This window comes from Vanessa cardui, chromosome 6, assembly GCF_905220365.1.
Source record: "Vanessa cardui chromosome 6, ilVanCard2.1, whole genome shotgun sequence".
NCBI lineage: Eukaryota > Metazoa > Arthropoda > Insecta > Lepidoptera > Nymphalidae > Vanessa > Vanessa cardui.
Genome location: NC_061128.1, coordinates 7,994,754 through 8,017,654, shown reverse-complemented (window position 1 = coordinate 8,017,654; position 22,901 = coordinate 7,994,754). Strand labels below are relative to the sequence as shown.

General features: G+C 31.3%; 1 protein-coding gene across 4 annotated transcripts; it reads right to left on the bottom strand.

The window, feature by feature from the left end:
• Positions 1 to 1,251: 1,251 nt before the first annotated feature.
• Positions 1,252 to 20,943, bottom strand: LOC124530317 (blood vessel epicardial substance-like). Of its 4 annotated transcripts, none has more exons than XM_047104433.1 (9): positions 20,702 to 20,943; positions 12,009 to 12,381; positions 11,536 to 11,738; positions 10,940 to 11,134; positions 10,645 to 10,659; positions 9,122 to 9,230; positions 7,036 to 7,147; positions 6,443 to 6,622; positions 1,252 to 6,297 (listed from the first exon to the last, which is right to left on the bottom strand). In XM_047104433.1, exons 2-9 carry the CDS (start codon positions 12,333 to 12,335, stop codon positions 6,083 to 6,085), a joined length of 1,356 nt encoding a protein of 451 aa, XP_046960389.1. In that variant the 5' UTR covers positions 12,336 to 12,381; positions 20,702 to 20,943; the 3' UTR covers positions 1,252 to 6,082. The 4 variants fall into 4 exon arrangements, with proteins under 4 accessions (XP_046960389.1, XP_046960391.1, XP_046960390.1 ...); XM_047104435.1 differs by having other exon boundaries at positions 12,009 to 12,377; XM_047104434.1 differs by lacking the exon at positions 20,702 to 20,943 and adding an exon at positions 20,599 to 20,677.
• Between the last annotated feature and the right edge of the window lie 1,958 nt (positions 20,944 to 22,901).

Sequence of the window (22,901 nt, the reverse complement as noted above, 5' to 3'; positions counted from 1 at the left end):
TGATTCTTCTATATCACTTCACAAATGGCGTAACAAGTTGTATTTATTATTGTTATGTGATTCATTCATTAACATGGAGCCAATGGTAAGTAACTCTTATAGTATAATAATACTCTAATAATATGCAATATAAGGTAATATGAGGTAAAAATAAAATGTTTATCAGAATACTTGTGCGGCATAACATTTGCATTATGTATATATTAAACATATGCGCATAAATGAGTTTTATGTATATTATATTTAGAGTTTGTAGTTGTTGGTACATATAATTTTATAATATATGTATAACGTAGAATACAAGTGTCGGATTCTGGAGACATGGATTTTGTTTCGTTTGGCTTAGAGCACCGCAACAACCAGCACCTATTTCTCACACAACAAAGTAAAATTAAGTACCTATGTACCTTCTGTTATTTGAACTATCCCTTTCTTTGATATATTTATTATGTTTTTTAATATTTTAATTTGTAAATTTCACACAAAGTCTATAGTTACATATCTACGTTCTTCTCCAGAGGCCGAATAAATGTATATTTTTGTAATACACAATTTTTTATCGATTTATAATATATGACGGGGAGCCGGCAAGATTGTTTGGTTCTGGTTCCTCCATCTTCGTCATACACATTCACGAAATAATACAACAAATCGTTAGCTGGATTATCGTATATTGTTTTTTTTTAGGCCGTGACACCCTGATCCGTCATGTATCTCTTGACAGTTAACATTCTTTGTTTTTTTTATAACATGACAAACCGCTGTGTGAATGTGGCCTTGACGAAGGCTCTGCAACCCATATCCCGTTCCTTTGCCCTAAACTTCTTCGTCCCATTTATGACATCCTCCCTCCTAAAGTCCCTCGCCCTATAAATGTTGAATGTTTGTTGACGTTTATGTTTAGTCCATTTTGTTCAATCTTATGTAAATATATCAAATTAAATAAAATTAAGTTGTGAATAGTCCAATTTTTCATATTTTATTACATATGTAGTTTAGAATACTAACAACATTTTTTTTTTTAATTATCCTATTATTAACTCTTAATGTTTGTGTTGTTCTAGGTTAAGGATTAACAAGGAAATTAATACTACTATTCTTGACTTTAAAGTTCAATTGAGTTTAGTGTCTCAACCGCACCGATCAATCTCATTCGTGTCTTCTCCATCCTACGTGACATTGGCGAAATAATCTGTGCCCTGCCGGCACAACTAAAAGCCATTAAACTAAGAATTGAATTGAATTGAATTGAACATGACAAACAGCGATTGACCTCACTAGCCATCCAGAATCTAATCTGAAAACTAAGTGATTACAATCAGAGTATTTAATTATATGATGTTGCGATATAGGCATGAGAACATTTTTTATCTGTATCTCACTTTCTATTTCTTGTTCATAATCCAATGTGTCCCGAAGAAACAACAGCTTCACCTTCTTCCAGTCTTAGGCTTGGAAATATAAGTATTACTAACTTCCAAACAAACGTCTTTTATTTTTAAAAGTAAATTAATTCAATCAGTAGGCCAATGATGGTGCTTAAATTTAAAAAAAAAATGAATTTTTAATGGATTATAGGAAGATGAAATAATATACATAATAAGCAATTGTTTTTATTAAAGACATAATAAACATGTTAATAAAGTGAATAAATACAATAATATATAATTGATAACGGTAATGTTATGCACGAGACGCGGGGCAACCCATAATAGTAAGAATAACTTCAGTTTGCTAGTACACAATAATTTAAAACGACGTCTTCTATTCTAGTGCTAATGTGTATCACAGAGGCGCTCTGCCATTATCTGCTATAGTAAACATTGTCTTCTGGTTAATATGTACGACAGCCTGGGTACGGGCGTACCAAGATACGGATGCAGATCAATATGCATTATAGAATAACATAAAAACAGTAAGCACGGATACTAAATCATTATCGTATAAATTTCATTTCAGCTAACTATGAAAACGTAACGAGTATACTTAGTACGTATGAAATAAAACAATGGACCTAAACACCCGCATTGCTTCGCTACGCTGTAGTCTATGAATACGCTGATATTTATCACATCATAACTGTCTATAACACATATCTATCTATGTAATGAAGAATATACAATTTTACATTTTCATTTAGTTTAAAAACAACTAATTAAATATTACTTTGTTACAAATAATGCTAATCGAATCTCGGTTATAATATAAAGTAACACATTTTCATTAACAAGCATTCTATTTCGATGTTTAGGATGAGATTGTAAATTGAAGGAAGACTAAATGTTTATACAACAAATACTAAGGTTTCATAGTTAAAGAAAGCATTGTGTTACTATTCTATATAAAATATTTATACATATATAATTAATAGCATAACAATAATAAGGATTACTAGGAACAAATAAAATAAGTGACAAGAATGATCGTAAACGGTATTTTAGATTATTCTAAAATAATACAAAATCGTTTGTTACCATGGAATTGCATTTTTTGATAAACATCATAGTAACGGGATCTTTCTTACTTGTAGCGGAATAAATGTTATATTGTATTTAAAACAATAATTATAGCTCTAAAAATCTGCCATATTATCTTAATTTCATTGGAAGTAGTCAATTATATAATTTTAATCACAACGCATCTGAAATATTTACGACTGAATATGACAACAATAGTGGAAGACGTTTTTTAAATAATATTTTATTATTTTGCAATTTTGAAATATAAATTTTCTTTTTACATAAACATTTTCTTAAACTTAATTATATTAAACATTTTTGTGACTATAATTGTAGTTAAAGATCTTTATTAGACAATGTTCGACAATTAGCATACATAGCGACGCGTCATGAGGGTCTATACGGAATAAGATCATCATAGAATATATTAAATTTAAAATTAAATTAAATTAGCAGTCACTTATACTTTGACATCTTCCTAATCATATACTTAGTTTTACTCAAAAGCCTAAATTAATAATTGCAACACATTCATTTAGGCAAAGAAAAATTTAAAAACTCAAGAGAAACGTATAATTTTAGATGTTTTTTTTTGTAAATATCATTACGATTTGTAAAGAAAACGTGTAAATGGTTCGCATTTTAAATCTTATCAATTTTATTTTCAATTCTAGATGTGTAAGTTATCAAAATTTCACTAGCCTTTTCCAATGTCATTTAATACATCATAAAAGCAAGGCCTACGTTTTTGTAATAATATAAATGAATATAACATTGAAAACATTGCGAATTCAGCGTTATATAATTTAGAAGCCAATAACATCGTTTACAATTTACGCATAAATAACTTTGATTGTATCACAATACAACACTCCTCTCATTTTGTTTTAACATCAGTGGAACTGACAATGAACCTAAAGTTAATAATCTACGAGTAGATTACAGCGATGTCTATCCTGGTCTAACGATGAATTTGGCTGCATTGTACATTGTATATAGTGTTTCTGATACATTATTAGACAAGTAACTAACGAGATAAGAGAAGACGTAGAACGATATGTATTTGCAAAGGACACCGATAAATAAGGACAGAACCTAATGAGCTTTTAGGGACGCTTAGATGTTAACTACGTTTATAGCGAAAAATTTGTTATGTCCTTATTAAACGGAGTCAGTTTTACATATTGAATATCGAAGTGTTATTCGACAAGGCTTATACAGAATAAATATGAACACTACTTTTTCACCTAGTCTGACACCGTACAGTCACGAAGCAACAACAACAACTAAACACTGACGTGATATATTATTATTTAGATGTGAAGTGACATCTAATTACAAGAGCTAACAACGTGAAATCCACCGAGTGTGACAACAATGTGTAAAGTGAACATTTATTAAAAGCACGACTGTTTAAATTTAAAACGAACTCGACTGTTCCATGATTGTGATATAGATACGTATTGAAATGTGCATTTCAGATAATAGCTTGAATATTGTTTCAATAGTGCTTTTTTTCATTATTATTATTATTTGAATTCTCACGCAGTTAACACGATTTACCTTTTATATATTCAGGTTTCATAAATTTCAGTTTATTAGCTATAAAACTTTTAATTTTTTTCCATAAAGACTCGGATCGTTTATCTTTATTAGGGCGAACAGAAACGAATCTTTATGAAATGAGTCTATCTATATAACACCCAGAAAAATATTATTACAAGTCCGTAATCAACACTTAGTACTTATTTAGCGACTGTTTTTGTTTATTTAAACCCTTTTAAAAACAGCTCAGTCTGATTTTAATTTATTTTACCTACTATTAGTATTAGGTTAACATAGAGTTACAAGATTAAAATATACTTTTTTTTTTCGTTGTAAACGGTACGTCAAAACTATAAATCAAAAATATTAAAGTATAGAACGTCGAATGGAAGTTTATACCGCGGAAGAATGTTTGTTTTAATGTTTTAAATATGCAATAAAATTAAGATACCGAAGTGAATCATTACTTTTAGCTTTAAAGTGTTTATTGAACGACAATGCCAGATCAAGCCCTAAATGAAAGCAAAATTACTAATAAATAATTAAATAATGAACTTACAAGGCAACGTTATTCTTAAATCACTGTTAAGTAACTAAATATCTAATTTAATATAAGAGTAAGTTCATTATTTTTCACGCTAGAAGCTTATTGAAGCACCTTCTAGTAGATTTGTAATGGTCTGATTATAATCAATAATTATATACGTGGACATTGTCATTCAAAATGATTTATGTTATTAACCGAAAAATGCCTACAGTTTACAAAAATGTATAATTTCATTTTCTTCATTAGTGAGCATTTCAGTCCCAGTAGATTATGAAAATTTACTTTTATCGCTCACTGCTTTATTTTAATATTTTAACTAACTATTACACATATACTACAAATAATAGTACAAATGAATCCAAAGGACATTTTTTATGCGTAGGATATTGTTATTTATTTTTTAAAATAGTAATTTTTTCTGCAATTACATTCGGACCATATTTCGGATTCTTATAAAAATGATTATATTCAATATTTAAAAATTGTGATTATCAATATAATCACATTGATTTTTAAATATTGAATCAGGTTTCAATACTTAAAAAAGTATGAGAAGACTCGTAGTAATAATATAGGTTCAACTGATATCATTGTCTTTGCTATATATATGCAATATTTTTTTGAGACCATAATAATGGAAGCGCCCTTTGGATAACAAAAAATACTTACTTAGGTACTTTTTATTCTGTACAACATAATTATAAAATCTCTCTCTAAATAGTCACATATTGTGTTATGGACTTAATAACAATAGCTCTATTTTGACTTTACTAAATAAACGTAATCGATTAAAAAGAAATATAATTATATGGACAAATAAATTGATGTGTATTTATAATTAAAGGATATCTTGTTATTTTCTATCGATCTCTTTCGAAAAAATAAACGAAACAAAAATACACATAATTATTTTTACACGTGAATAAAAGTATATAAAAATGTTATTCGTTATATCTAGCCGAGTGATTACCGTTCATTTCTAGCCGAGATAATTTTTACAATTGGAGTTCATGTCAATTTAAAAATCAGCTTCGTAGTCAAAATTACCATTCATTATATATCACGAATAACCTCGAAGCAATCAAACGTCAAGGGAGATGAGCGGTAAAATGAATACAATAAAAATACATTTACTTCTAACTAGATAGTCTACTTTTCACACAATAATTACATTTTAAGTTTTATAAACACTGTTTTCGCACAATCTGTATACAGTCCGATGCTTATCCACAATATTGCACTGGTCACTTCCTGATTTGTGAGCACTGAGTGTTTCACATCGAAAGCGCGATTTGAGCGAACGAATCTTGTCACGTAGTCTATGGGGAAGCTCATTTTATTTTCTATATACCAGCACCTAGCCCCCGCAGTGTCTTGTGATCACGTACGGTGGCAAAATGAATCGATGCTAAAAGTCTGTCGTGTGTGGTATCGTTCGCTCACGTTCGGGTCAGGGGAAGTGGGGTGAGGTGGGGGAGATGGAGGCGGGCGCGACCAGCGGCACCAGCTCGGGCTGGGGCCGCGGCCCGCGTCACACGGCCGGCTCCGAAGGACTCTCCGCGAACTTAACCTCGCGACTACGTCGGAACGAAGCGGTGCGGCGTGGCGGACTACGGCGACGTACTGGCGGCTGCAGACTCGCCGAGGACGCTTGTGTTAATAATCGAGGTGGAGGAATCACGCTGCGGCTAAATGGTGAATGCCGAAGAAACTGGCGTGCAACAACCGGCTGCCAGTATGAAGACCCTGTAACGTATATATTATTCGGAGAGTTTTTTTATAAATCAAACATAAAGGTCTTATTTATATATCGAAAGCATTTTTATTCAATATTTTGTAAATATTCTTCTAGGGGATGCAGTCAAGCTTATTTACACTGTTTTTCCATTACCTTTTGTAGAAGTAGACCTTGCTCTCCACGCAAGACTTCGCAAGCGACCGCGCGCTCCTTCATGAACAGCATCGACGCTGGCCGAGCGCGTGAGGTGCGGCGGTAAGCCCTCGGCTTCGGTACCCACTCCTGCACCCAGTCCTTCACTGACTGAATACAGCTTGTGCGTGATATCTTTGCCTTAAAATGATGCAAATAAAGAGAAAAACTTGACTAACTGACTAAAAAACTGTCTCGTGTCTGTATACATATATGTATATAGGGACAGGGAGGTCCCTATTGAGCACAAGCCCAATGAAAAGCGAAATTTTATCCACTGGTTTTTATTTCATAATTTAATAGTCTTCATCTTTCTACACAATTAAATATGTCATTACGTTAAAAGCAAAAATATTTGTAAATTATTGTTGTGCATTTTTAAATGTAAGAAATCGTATTGTTGTATCAGAATCAGCTTTAAATTAATTTAACTTCGTATGTACATATTTATGGTAATAATACTGGACTTCAAACGCAATACTTTTCTTTTTAATATGCGTGGTTCCTTAAAGCTTAAGAAGAGGAGCATGTAGGATAACGAAAAGTGGACTAACCTATGAGACAGTCGAGTACGACCTTGAGGGCAGGGCGATGACGCAGCACGCGCTCGAGGCGCATGCGCGACCAGCACACGCACGTGGATACCTCCTCCGCGACCACTGTCACCTGCACGATACATAAACTTTCTCCTTTAAGAAAAATGGCCCAATATTTTTCTTTATTTGCATTAATCCTGCATATACGATATGACAGCAAGCGCTACTCTAACAATTTGTTTGCTTGATATTTGGAAACTAACGTAGCAAAATTACAACCCCTTATTGGAACTGCTTGGCAGAATTTTCAAAAAGAACTGAAGCATTCACCCAGTAGGAAATTAACGGGTTCCTTTTTCCGAATGAAAGTATTGTACATTTTCGATACAGAAAATATTTACCAATTAATTTTACGAAAAGTACTTATTATATTAAATTAGATGAAATAGCTATTGTTATTGTTAATGCACATTTACCAAGAAGTATCTAAAAGTTATCAAAACTCATTATAAGAACAGAAAGAAAGAAGTTTTGTCTGGTAATTGTACGACGAAACAATAATTTAACTCACACTCGAAAAACCATTCTTAATTGAATATGCCACGTTATAAACAGCGATTTCAAAGAAAAAAAATTCATAGGTGTGGTATCACTTACATGTTTTTTCATGATATTGATCTAAATTTTAAATTATGGGTCGAATGTACATTAACCAACCCCAAACTGGCAATAAAGGGCGATTTCATAATTATTAGGTAGGTATTGGCGTAAAATGAAAATAAAAACATATTCCAAATTTCAATTTCTCCTCAATCCTTTCTATCAGTAACTTGAGTTGAACATAGTATATGTTCCAAACCTTCTCCTCAAAAGGAGAGGTAGCCTTAGCAGTAGGGAATTTACAGGCTGTTGTTGTTATTGTTGTTGTTTGTTATCTCAATTATATACATTTGAAGATATATTTTTGGGTTATAATCAAGACTTTATTAACAGAAAAAAAGAATGATAGTAGACGAAACCAAAAGAAAATATACATAATAAAATAGATTTTCACCTCAACTTGTTATTTTCAACTATTTATTTTGACAAATCGTCAGGCTCAGCCCTCATTCATTATTCATATCTCTACTTGAATTATTTAAGTTAATCGTGCACAGAATCACAATGACGCTTGATATTACTTCCCCTGTGTAACGCTAATGTCTTTAATATTATTTTGCATTACTTTTTTTCATACTTAATTCAAACACATAACTTTATTTTCGAACAAAATATATAAACCATTATCTTTTATATATTATTTATGATGTCATTTTTTACAATACACCCCTAATACGCTTAGTCTAGTGTTTATATTCTTGTTACATTTAAATATTTATTTCGAATTTGTTTGAAATAATAAAACTTAGCTTGTAACAGAATTGACGTAGTATCAAATTTAATAATGAAATAATAGTACATGTCAGATAACCTAATCCTATTATAATCCTGTTTGTATGAAAATCGTGTTAGCAACTATCTGTAACTGCCACTTAATAAGTCATTGATATGTATAGATCACATTTGTTATCATTATCACCATCATCCGGTTTCATTTTATCATTTAAAATTCATGCGCATCATATTTCGGTAAAGTTATCGTTCCCATCATCATGAAATAGTTTTTCAAACGCACGTAATCCGTACAACTGACCCTTGCCAAAAGATGTATAAAACTGTTATAATTAATAGTAACGTCATGTGAGCTCATTGTTTATTTAGAAATAACAATAACATGATAGAAATAACATATACGCAAGGTAATAGAGAAGTACATATTTAAAAGGTATGGATATCTTTAAGGTTTTTCATAATATAACATCATATACAAACTCTTTTGTTGCAGATAATTAGATAAATAAATAAAAGTTGTCTGATAAATCCTCTATGATTTATGGAAAAACATTAAATTAGGTATTATCTATTCAATAAACTCCTTTTTCGTTAATTTGATACAAAAATAATTGAAACGCAAAGAAAAAGCCTTTTAGCTAGCATTAATTAGAAGAGTACTACGTGTATTTTATTTAATATTAAAAAAGCAACGTAATAATCCTTTGCTTACCTGGAAGACGTCGTCAGACTGTTCACGGTTCGCTTCCCACTCGGGCGAGTCGACGAACTGGTAAGGCTGTATATAATGAAGATGCGTTTCATCGCAACTCACTCGCATCCTTATAAAATAAAAAATATATACATTTATATTGAAACACTAACATTATATTCGTAATTATTTTAATGAGCAGTCAAATTGTACAGCCGCAGTTAATAGTATCATTCTATGTTTGTAGCTTTTGTAGCAATTAGCTTACATTACGTAGACTCGCTTGCTACGAACTCGCATGTAAAAGATTCGATTTTATTATTTTATCGAATTAAAGCTTTCGTTCAAAGTTTTGTTTCCATGGGAATAATCATGACGCAACTTTAAATTATACATTTTTGTATAATATAATACATACGAATTAATTAAGATTGTTTAATTCTTTTGGAATACATTAAAAAACAATATTGTTTTCCTAGTTGTTATTTGGGGCTATGAAATAATTCCTGAAAACTCGTAATTTGTTTAATCATTTTTATGATTAGCATACAAATGGAGAGATATATTGACATTTTAAAACTTTTACTGTGATTTCTAATCAACGTTGTATAAACTAGTTTTATAATAACTTTATTTCGAACGTACATATATTAGTTGTAATATATGCACTTTTTGAATAAATTAGAGAAAGCATACATTGAATCAATAATTGCATGTAACAAATGTAATACTCAGAACATTAAAAATAGTAGATAGCAGACAAGCATGAGTGAGTATTGGGCATCAAGATTCAAGACAGCGCAGAACGAACTCACAGCGAAATGGATTCTGACCGCGGGTCCGCGGCTCAAGTTGCGTGGGCGAAGGAAATTGCTTGCTTTGCCTATTACAACTAACGTGCAGCAAAATGCAGCGCGCTACATCTCATCGCAAACTTTACATAATTGTTCTTTATAATTCAAACCATTTTAAATACTATTACGTGATCTTTTTATATTGCATAAAATTATACCGTAAATAATACGTTCCGTATCATCCCTATAAATTTTATATATTATATAATACTACGGTAATACTAACGCCAGCTCTTTCAACCGTGAACGACACTTATAAATATAATGTTGCGAACTATTATTCGTTATCAATACTATAAATATATGTTTTTTTTTTATTTTAAAAACAATACATCGGTATAGATTTAGCATTTTAACTCAGAGCACCTATATGTAGAAAAGTATTTACAGTATCGTGATAACTTTCAAGTACCTACATGAATACATTTCTAAAGTGATGGCAGACCACTTAGTACTTAATGACGTTATTCCATAATGGTGAGGCAGGGGAAATGAATGGCCGGGTCTCACCTACGTAACATTACCGACATTGACCAAGCCCAAAACTATACGATGCCAGTTTACGATTAACTATAAATGTTATTACTACATATTATCGTATAATAACTATACACTACTAAAGTTAAAATCTACTCTAAATGTGCTGTTAATATTAATTTCAGTTTAATTAATATGATACATTCAACTTACTTTATCTTTCCTTGTCTAATAGTGAATAGAAAACGATAATTAATTTTTTTTTAATATAATTCCGCGTTGAATAAACATGTGTAAAATAAATAATATTATCAAGCGTAATTTATTTCCTATTGTAAATAATGATTTCTTTTTAATATTTTAATTTAATTGAAGTCTTAATTTTACGGACCATTCTATATATGGCGGATCATCGATACACGTACCTACATAACGAATAACTGATCTGTTATCAGTAATAGAAATCAAACCACGGAGTATATCTTCGCAACCATGAACTAGTACGTACTTTCCCTTCAATAATATTGACAATCGTTCGTCTGCCGGCGTGACTTCTTCGACCGCGTACGCCTCACCCGGCTCTAGTCTCACGACCCTCGCTTCTCGAGTTAGCTCCTGAAAGTGCTTCTTATTCACTTTCAGAGGCTTGAATAGTTTCAGGTACAAATCAGTCAGCTCTAATGACAACGCCGGTGGAAGAAACCTGAGGAAATGTAGCTTAAAAAAAATCACGAAACTAAGTATTATTACTATTTAGTTGATGTCTATATTATGCTATTTGTGTTTCTATTTTAAGTGTGTTAATACTAATAGAACATAGCACATTGTAGAGAACTATCAGAGACCACTAGTCATATTAACTAATTTTAATCTAATATTTCTATATAGATGACTATAGTTTATAAGCTAAAATATCAAAAATCTATTATCTAGTTGATTTATATTCGACATAATATGTATACATTAAACTATATCTGTTTTAGTCTAACGTGATTAATAATATTTCGGTTGAATGAAACTAATCATTTAATTAAAAAATAGTGTGATAGAAATCTAAATCTTCAGTCCATTCAAAACTTATTATATACAAAGATAAGAACCAACCTTATAATTAAAAAAACTGTGTGTATAGAATTGACGAGGACGAGCGCGAGGCTCCACGCTAGCACGTCGGGTGCACACACCTCGGCGCCCGCCCACATGCCCATCAGCACCGCGCCCGCCGCGGCCAGCGCCCGCAGCACTAAAATACTCTGCTTGAAACTTTTCGGCGCCAGGAATGCAATCGCGAAGCAGAGGTTTGCGGCCTACGTACAGTGAAATTTTTAATTATTAGACTTTATTGAATTGGTATGTTTAACCATGTTTATTTTTGAATATGGTTAAATTCTCGGCTAAGAAGGTTTATGAAGATTAATAAGATGAGATAGATGTTTGCTCCATATTTTAAAGTACATTTTTATTCTACTTATTTCTTACGCTTTAGTTTTTAATTATGCTTTATTAATTACACGAGCATTCGTTACTTATTATTTTTTTTTATATAATTGCATCTATATATCGAACAGTTAAGTCACCTGAAAAAGATCTTGCTGAGCGCTGGTCCATTTGGCGCAGAACCAATGATTGTCGTGTTCATCAGTAGAACTAGCATTAAGAAGCTCGTAGTCGGTATCGAAGGTTGAGTTGATGCGCGAAAGGTTGTATGCTAGCGTGGCGTTGAGCCAGGGCGCGGCGGTCGCCGGCGCGGGGGGGGCGGGCGCCATGCTGCGCTCGCGCACCGCCGCCCGCGCGCCACCGCCGCCGCCCGCGCGCGCCTCCTGGTCCTTGCTCGCGCTCGCGCGCCGCTCACCCGACACGAGACGATTCAGCTGGGCTCTTGCTTTCAGTATTACCAACTCCATCACCACACCCTGCCACTCGCTTGTGCCACTTGCGACTCCACCCTAGCTGCAACAATTTATTACTTCACAAACCAATTTGTTATTTCCATTACAATATTACTTCTTTTATCTAATCAACTGTACGGATATTGCCGCTTACTCATGCTTCAATTTTTTCGCGACGCTTAGCTTCATGACACAAGTCAATGTATTTTGTCTGAACTCGATTTCGATAAAGTATAACGTAGATGTACGTATGTCGCGTTTATCAAGTAGATCGGTGTTTGTATGAAATTAAACTACCTAGATGTGTGTGATGTGTGATGCTATATCCACGCCTTTATCCTCGGGGATGTTGAGGATTCGCTGTAAATTTTTACTCCTCGAAAGTATCTAAAATATACAAGTATAATTTTATGTAAACTATGATTATTAGCTAGAGGTTTCAAGTTATCTAGATTTATTTCTTCCCAATTTAAAAGTACATCAGTATTACATATCCGCTGGGAGTAATCATTTTATGATACGTATTTCGTATTTCAGACAGACAATATTTAAAATATAATATTTTCGTATTGTATCGATAAAAATGTCAACCACGGAAAATTTTTAAAAATATATTTTAAATTGGAAGTTGATAGTCACCGATACACTTATATTAAAGTTGTTCTTTTTATATTTTTTACAAGTTATTTACGCGTCGTTAAAATTTTTTTGAATCTGTTTTATTACATATTATATAAATATATTCAACTAGTAATATATATATTGCAGATTATTTTAAAAATATGACCGTTTTTTTAGCTTTTCAAAAACTAGTAACTTATTCCATAGCAACCGAAAAAAATATATCAAAAAGAACGCTGGTGGAAATGCATGTTCGAAAAAAACTTAAATTCGCAAAACTTGTGGAAAAAAATCAGAAAAATATCGATATAATATCGTTATACGTTTATGTCGAATTACCAATAACCCTGTATAATATATATATAAACCTTGTATTAACATAGTATATCTTATTCAACATTTAAATACTTGACACCTTGCAAGAAAATTAAATAAGAAGTATTGTATAACTGACTGCAACCGAATAACCTTGATTGTCAACTGTCATTGTTTCCGTGAACAGTATATCAGAGTTGGCATTACGAAAGTCTACTCCGAGGCCCGATTACAAGTCACGAAAGTAATACGACTAACATTTATATTTTAAATAAAAATATCAGCATAGCCCATAGAGGTGTCGCGATGACATTTAGCTACTGGATAAATGGAATATATGGAAATAGACGTAAAAATGCTTATCATTTTACATTTTATGAATTAAATACATCTAACTTCTCAATGTTCATAATAACGTAGGAAAATCTATTACATTTTCGATATTCAATTTCTGCCCGGCTTCACACGGCTGCAATGCTGATACTAAATAAATAAAAATAAAATAAAATACCACAGTGGCTCTGCTTTTTAAATCTGTCATATATTTGAAATTATTCGTTTGCAATGTAATCGAAAAAAAAAAAGAAATAATTTACGACATCTCATTAGAAACTTCTAATATTATTAGTGTTTTTTAATTATATTATCTATGTATTATATACAAAAACCCCCCTCACGAATCACTCTATTAAAAAAACCGCATCCGAATTAGTTGTGTAATTTTAAAGATCTAAGCATACATATGGACATACCGCGATAAGTGACTTTTTTTAAACTATGAAAAGATAAAGAAGATAATATATTAAAACAAAATAAGTCTTGGTTATGTAGCAAACTGTGACTTATCGAATTTACTACAGAGATAGTCACCAATAGTCTAGGGTAAGTGAATAAATAACAATTCGAGTAAAACTTTAACCATTTATCAACTTTTAAATCATCCACTACAAAGTAAATTTAAGTTTTTATCAGAAAGCAATATTAGATTTGTTGGCAGTTACCATCTCCTTACCTAAGCTTTATTGTTTTCACGATGTATGTTTGTGTCTTTTTTTATTTTTATATTCTTTGGGATATGAACTCAAAATAAATAAATATGAATAACCAACAATTAAAATCATTCATGTCTATTACAGAGAAAAATTAAAAACATGCTTGTAAAAAACAACTTAAAATGCTCTCAACTTTACCATTAAAAGTTAAAAAAAATACAGATCACCTTCGGGCGCAAGAACGTTTTGACGAATGAATGGACCATTTATGAATGCACTGTACGAAAATGATTTCAAACGACAAGTGAAAAAACTCTAACTTAAAATACATATCATTATTATCCTGTAGCATCAGCCGCCTTTATAAAAAATGATGCTTTTAATGAATATGTAATAAGTATAGTAGGACGGATTTATATTTATTATTGTAAATATTAAATAGGAGGGCTGGCTCATTTTTTGCTCAGAGGATCGGAATTGCGATTGGACGGGGAAATACTGCTAGCATTCTTGCCACCATTCCACGCGGTCATGATTTATACAGTAACTACTTTTAATTCACATTTGTACATATATATTTAAGGATTTCATGTTTGTGTATTATGTAATTCTTATGTAAATAAAGATACCTACTTAGTAAAGTAGTGTTTTTGGTAATATAAATCACTAATGGGATTCAACCAGTTTACATTAAGTTAATTTTTTCAGACCTTACTTTATTCTTACTTTTAACGAATAAAGTAAGCCCTTTCTGATATCCACATATTAAATCAATGCCAGCAATCTTAATTATTTCCAAAGGCTCTTAATAATTTTCTCAATAATTTTATGAAGAACTTTTTTTTTATTCAATCTATGTCTATTTCTAACTTCAACTAAGTATGTCATTAGTCATCTCATAGTTTATTTGTTTCACCAAACTAAATGTCTTTTTTTATCAAATATTTATGTTTACAACAAATCGCTGAAAGGTTTTATAATATTAATATTAGTATTTGTCATTATTCATATCAGATTTCCTCTCCTTTTAATATTCTGATCACGTGTTTCAATCTCTGAAATGGCTGATACGAAATTAAACGAAGTAACAGCTATTAGCGAAAATTATTTTGACTGAGATTTTTCTTTAATCTTTCGGATACGCTGTGTGCCATATAGATACTAATAAAATCATTTTTGATTTTTATTTTTAGTGACAGTAATTAAATAACTCACTATGTAAGTTTGAACTAAATCTTAATGTATGTTTTGTCATATTTTCTTTCGTAATTATAATAAATAATGTTGTGTATTTATTTACATTTTATTTTGATCGTTGTAAAAACATAGCACAGACAGCGAAACTGCCTTAGAGTGAATAATATTAAAAAATACTTTAAAATGTCATATTGTTAGTATAAGTTCCTTCCTTAAGTTTCCGTTCTATATAATATACAGGTATGCGAATAGCCGAAGGAGCCATCTGATGATAAATAGTTATCATCGCCAATAAAAAATAAACAGGATGTTATATCGCCAATGCCCCACCAACCTTGGTAAGATTTTATGCCCTTGTGCCTATGCTTGCACCATATCAGTCAAACTTCAAACCACAACTCAACAATACTAAATATTGCTGTTCGGAAGTAGAATATCTGGTGAGTAGGTGGTACCTAACTTTGCCGTACAGACAAGAAAGAAATCTTCACCTCAGAAATAAATATAAAATAATAAGTAGTATAAAGTCAAATGTCACGTGACATTATTAGTAATTTATGCGTCAGCAATGTTGTTATTTTACACTGTATGTTATGTATTTCCATTGAAAATGTATACAAATATTTTTAGTGTATATATATATATATATATATATATATATATACTAACTATAATTTACACTACTTCATATTTATTTATTTTCAGTATTCATATTTTAAGTCTATTGAGGCATACGTAACACAAGTTTGACAAAAAACCTGAAGCATTTGTTGATTTCGTGGCAGGATACTACAATATACAAGTTTAATTTTTCTTGATTGTCATAAACTTTGCAATTTAAATGGTGGAATATGCTTTAGCAAGTAAGTACTGAGTTTCTTGCTGGTTTGTCTCGGTAGGTACTGCTTTGCGAACCGGTGATTGTTTTACATTTAATACAATATGTAGCATGACGATTCAAAAGTGCTTTCGACAGCGTACTTGAATAAATATTTTGATTTCATTTGTAAATTCCATATAACAATGATTATTTTTATTCTATTCAGACAATATATATAATATTAGAATAACCTACATATACAAATGAAAAAAAAAACAGACACATAAAGATGACGTTTCAAGTACCTTTTAATAAATATGTAATAGCAAATTATAATAGATAACTGTTATTATAATAGTTATTCCTAGTAATTTATTTAACGGAGGTTAGGTATAGTGACGACATTATAAGTCGTATGTATGCTCTTTATTATGGAATTAACATACTATAAATATCACTTACTCGACCCTAGAGAATTGTGAAAAGTTCCTGTTTTTACAATAATGTTGCCGAATTTATAAATAATTTTGTATTCTAGTTTTAGTATTTTCGTTTCTAAACTAAAATTATTACGTAATACTTTAACACGATTGTATATTATGAGTTTAATACGGTCAGCATGTTATTCTAGAGAACAATTTAAAATATGTTTTTCGTAATATTTATAGGTTTTATTATATGTATATATATTATTTTTTGATCGTACTTTATCTTTGCATATGTTATGATATATTTATTTATTTATAAGTCTTTCTAGAGCAAATAAAATAAGCTAATTTATATAAATTATAAAAAAAAACTATGTAAGTAAGTACTACACATGTAAATATGAAGTTATCTTCTAACAGAATTTTCGTCCACGACGGCTAATAAATTCAGCACGGAAGATGTTTACTAGAGTGTATGCGGAAACACGAGTAAACTAAATATTTCTTTACTCATTCTTAATCCGACGAGTCCGTTATCTGACGCGACTGGGAGAAATCAGGAACAGGACAAATTGTTTCCAAGGCACGAAAGGTCACACATACAACACCAAATTCGTAACTGTTACAAAAAAAATCTTGATCTTATCTTCATTTGTATTTTATTGACTCAAATTGGATGTAAGCCCAGCTACTCAAGATTAATCATAATCAGGCCATTGACCCACCTATATAATAAAAGTAAAAAAAATATTGCTATATAAAATAATATATCGTTAGCCAGTTTCAACAGAATTTCAATTAAACATTCGTTCTCATTACTCTAATACAAATGGAAATATAGGTATAAAATATCATTAAAAAAATTAAAGTAAGTATAATATTTGAACTGCAACATACAACGATAGTGACGTGACGGGCTATTTATGTCGATACTAGAGCTGCGATAAGGCTGTCGTGTTTAAGTCGACGGCCAGTGTTATATAATTGCATTAGAGTTTCAAGAAAATTGTAATTCGTTTACAATTAGAAGATTAATTTACAGCATAGTGTGCATAAACATTATAAATGTAATGCGATAAAACATAAACACAACAAATTACAAAAAAGTCAGTGCTTTAAATAATCTTTGTTGCGTTTATTCAAAAGGTATGTTTTATTTATAAAGAAAAATTAATATTTAATGTTAAATAACCGTTTCATTTCGTAAATTATTATAATTTGTCTATAGGACCAATTGAAATAAATGTATTTATGCATATATTAATTATATTTTTACTCTCTTACTTTTATATTTATGTAACAATATAATTATCATAATATAATCGAATAAAGTAGGTATATTAGAGACCAAAGTTAAAAATGTTATTATTATTTAAATAAAACGTAAATATAGCTTTCATTAGAAATAGAACAGTGAAGTTAAGCATATAAATTTTAGCCGCGATACAATGCCAGCAAGCGCTACAAAACACCCGCAAGCTACGAGTTCCTATCAGATGGAAATTCCTATTGAAACAAATTTTTATTTCAGTACCCGCGCTACTAAATTTATTTTCTTAGGTTATGGACTATTTTAGCTTTTATAATCGATTTTCACTCAAAAATTTACTAATATGTAATACATATTATATATATATTTTTATTCGTTAAGTTATTTATCGTTTCCTTTTTTAATTTTCGTGAAATAACTTTTTTGTGTCGAAATAATATTATTTTGAATTATTAATCTATATATACATATTTACACATGGTACATTATTCATGTTTATAAAAATTGTTCGTTTAAAAAAACTTTTTTTTACTATTGTAGCAAGATTATTTTTCTTCCTCAAGCGTAAATAAATGAGTTATATTAACAAACCTTTGAACTACAATTTTACTAATCCCAATGCGCTATACATATATTTCATTAAATAATAGTGGTATTCATATTTATTTCAGCTTAGTCATACTCAGTTGGGATGAGATAGCTGGCACTGCCACTAGGCGACAGATTGTCGCGACCGCGCCTCTGACAGCCACCAATATCTTCTTACATATCAACATAACGCGCTCCATCACATTCACTGCCATTACCTACGACAGCTTTTCTTATTTCCTGGTTCATAAATATGTTTCGGACGAAATTATTAAAGAAAATCCAAAACGAATTAATAAATTCCGTGACATTTGACCGGTTCAAAAAATTCAGGGCATTTCTAAACGGTAAAAAATATTGTACTGCAAGTAACAACCAGAATCTTATTAAGTAAGCAAAGTATTATGCAAACAGTCCTCGTATGAATTTCCGCTTAAGAACGTTCAAAAAATATCTGCCAAGGTCTAGCCGTTGCATACTTATTACATTGAAACTTTGGCATGTTTTAGCTTTCGTCCAATGACATTTACTGACACGTTAATAACACATCTTTTGTATTTTCAGTCAAAAGCTGTGAAAACTCTCTTCGCCTTTAAGATTACGAGATCTGCATTTCACATAATTATCAGTAATGTTTCCAATAAAGATGTTTAACAGATTTATTTCGGAGTAATTTAAAATAGTTTTTACTCAAATTTAAGAAAAATTTATTCACATATATGTATATCCGTGTACTTTATTTATGTTAATGATCTCTAGTAACCTTTTGAGTTATACGCATTTAATAGCATTTGTAGAGCAATGATCAAATAACATGTAACCTTAATTGTATTGTTAATGAAATTAAATAACGATTGAATATATAAGTAATTCTTGTGATATTTTAATGAATATACCATAATAGTGTCATATACGACGTAATATTGTATCTGTACTCGTATATGCGAAATGTTACATTTATATCTACTTCACATTTAGCAGCAGGAATGGAGGTTAGAGGTTGAATGACATAATTCTCACTGAAAGATGCATAAATTTAAAATCTAGCCGCAAATAAATTTTCCATGAATCTCAGACGTCAGATATTTAAATTCCACAGCGATATATATTACATAAATATATTTTTCATATTAAATCACTTCTCTATAAAATTTATTGTATGTTTCAATTGATTTATTATTTAAAATATTTTTTGACGAAACAAGTAATTTAAGTAACTATATTTTTTAAGTGTATACATATAATTAAAGCTAGAATGAAAGATATAAATACATGTGTATAATATATGATAGTGTAAGACATGAGATTGATGACGACAGCTCGAGCTTATCGACTGGAAGATAACATTGTGTTCTCAATATTGCGTGACGAAAAAGTGAAAACGCGCAATGTCATGACTTATTTCCCTACTAAGAATGAACCTTATTTACTGGCTGACTTCGATTTGGTAAAACTAAAAACCACGTCGCGTGCCTCGTGTCTGAGACTATTGATGAATGTTTTTATTTATAGTTATTTTAAATTGATTGTCAAACTTAAATAGCTTGTTCAATTGTTACAATATGTTACGGTGACTAGTTTGTAGTGTCAATAATATTATTTATCAATAATATTTTGAAAGCCTTTTTTAATATCAGAGATATAAAACTAAATATAAAACTATCGCACTGTTTTCTTAATAATACATAAAATCGGCAAGGTTGTGGCCATTAACATTTTATTTATTCGGTTTATATTTACAAACCAGATAATTATGTTATCCATTAAGCATGTTTAAATAGGTACAGATTCGTTAACAATTCCTTAGATGACATAAACAGTGATTTAGAAACGGTCATGAAAGAGATACTCTGTAGAGGCCTGCTCGTAAAATATATTTTACTTAAATGTTTGTAACAAATTCATTCATCAAATAGTATGAGTTATTACATCATGAAAGTATTACCTTGTAAAACAACAAATGCTAAATTGACGACTACAAGCTATATGTAATAATCAAGTTGCGTAGCACAATCTACGCAATCTACGCAGCTTTCACAACCCATACCTAATCGGCGGTAAAAGGTCATGTCCATCTGTAAGGCATTTTTTATCGACCCCGAGATGGCAGCGTCTTTAACCAGCGACGTGAGATGCGAGAGGCCGCTCACCTGAGCAGCCGAGAAAGCGTCCCGTCTCTCCGCCCACTTGTGGCGGTGGCAAATCTAGCAGGGCGTCGGTCACGGAACGTCCGCATATCTTGCACTTTCATGCTGTACCATCATAAAGCACCACAACACGAGCAAGCGCAACACGCGAGTCGCATAGTAGAATTCGAGAGGCACGGAGCGAAGACGCATGCGGCGCGTAGCGTTAGGCGGTGGAGCGCAGCGCCGCGCGGCACTACTGACTGCTTCGCCACACGCCGCTTCGCCGACACGGGCGCGGCCGCCATACGCACGCGCGACCCTCTCCTCCCGTATAGCCCATGCTCTCCGCTTTCCCCGCGCCCTTACTCACATCTCGCTACTACTTAGATATTATCAATAAAATTATTGTACAACATAAATTCAACCAATAATAGCATATTTTGTTGGTTACATGTTAAAAAATAATATCATAAAATGTTTTTATTGTTATAATTTTGCCTATTGAATTTAGAAAATCGTTTTTAAATCCGATGTTGAAAATGAAAATAATCAAACGCTTCAATGTATATTTAATTTGCATGTGTAAAAAAAGAAGACGACCCATCAGGTAAGAGAACGGAGATAGGATATTGATAAGGTCGCCTTTGATCGATTGGACTCCTGGTATATTTTGTAATATCATATGATTCGAAGTTAGTGTGTGCTTTCAGTGTATTAGCCTATTTTAAATCTATTGGCTAAGCTACTTGTACTAGTTCCCTGATTTTATTGAACAAATGCCAAAATCGGACTTTCGTCACATAACTTTTACTTGCTTGATTAAACCTACAGGTACTATTTTTAACCATAAGACACACATACAAAATATTATTAACTATAATAATTCTTTATAGGGTATAATGGTCACTTTTTTCAATAATAAGTAACTTTATTAAAACTTATTAGCTATAAGCATATACATCTAGTATAAAGTATTCAGACATGTGGTAGAAACCGGTAGGTGCAAATTACGTGTAATGAAACTATTTATTACTTCTGATAAAATCTAGTTCACCCGAGTGGGCACCACCCATTCAAAACAGGCTACTTAAAAAATCCATATGGAAAATTAATATTGAACGTGGTGATAAAAATCTGATGATAAAAACCAACCATATACGTTTCACTTATATGTAGATGTAAAGATAAATAATCAATTTATTTTATCAATTAAAACCTCGACTTTCAGCAATTACTATTGAAACAAAAATAAAGTACTTTTCAACACTACACGTGTGGCAATTGGAAGACTGATCTGATGAAATAGTAAGAATTCCAAGTTTGCCAACTTTAGATTCCGTGGTCGTGATTTGTGCGAGTCTTAATTTAAAGGTTTATATTTAGAAACGGTTTGAACGATGAAACTAACGACGTCTTTATTTTTGCCTAAAAAGCATATATTCCGAGTCGCTAGTATTTATGCGACCGGAACACGCGGTTTGCATGGACAAAATTTAAGCTTTTGTCATGTATTATTTCATTTATGAGGCCCTGAAGTACCGGCCTCTGCGATTGAATGTATAACTGCGTGACGATTAGTGCCTGGCAGCGCTCCAGCTGTGGATGGAACCTTGTACTGACGCAGCCTTACCGTCTCCACACAAAGTAGCAGACACTATAGACAATTAAAGTCGTCTAATTATTTAAGTGTCAATGTAGTTTTTCTTAAAACTATTAATTACTTGGAAAGACAATATATTTCTAGTTACTGAAAACATTATTGGGTATATTTAAGATTTCTGAAGATTTTTTACATACAATGATATCATTTCATTATTTTAATGTTATATCTTGATTGCGTTTTCTTTATATAGGTACATGTAGCCTATAGAACCTTGTACATTTGACATTCATTAGTATATTTGACCCCTTACTAAGAAATACAAATCTTTATCAGCGATTGTGTTTTATGACCCTTTCAAGTTACTTAGTACCGTGGGTATATTAAATACCCTGAGCTTTTTAATTCACTTAATTAATTTTATGTTAAATTTGTTACGATTTAATAAATCAATAATATTCGAATAAATCATAAGTATCTACAGTATCTATTTGATATTTATTTTATGATTATCTGATATACATACGAGTATGTATATATACAAATAGCAAGACAGCCATCAGCCAATTAATTATTTGGACGACTATTAAGGACGTAGAACTTACAAAAATATAAATAAGT

Excerpts from the sequence above, each read along its gene's own strand:
- LOC124530317 (XM_047104433.1), bottom strand. The coding sequence starts at position 12,335 with ATGGAGTTGGTAATACTGAAAGCAAGAGCCCAGCTGAATCGTCTCGTG. Across the intron at positions 11,135-11,535 it reads ACAGTTTTTTTAATTATAAG|GTTTCTTCCACCGGCGTTGT; the intron begins GTTGGTTCTTAT and ends ACATTTCCTCAG. Across the intron at positions 6,623-7,035 it reads CGTACTCGACTGTCTCATAG|GCAAAGATATCACGCACAAG; the intron begins GTTAGTCCACTT and ends CATCATTTTAAG.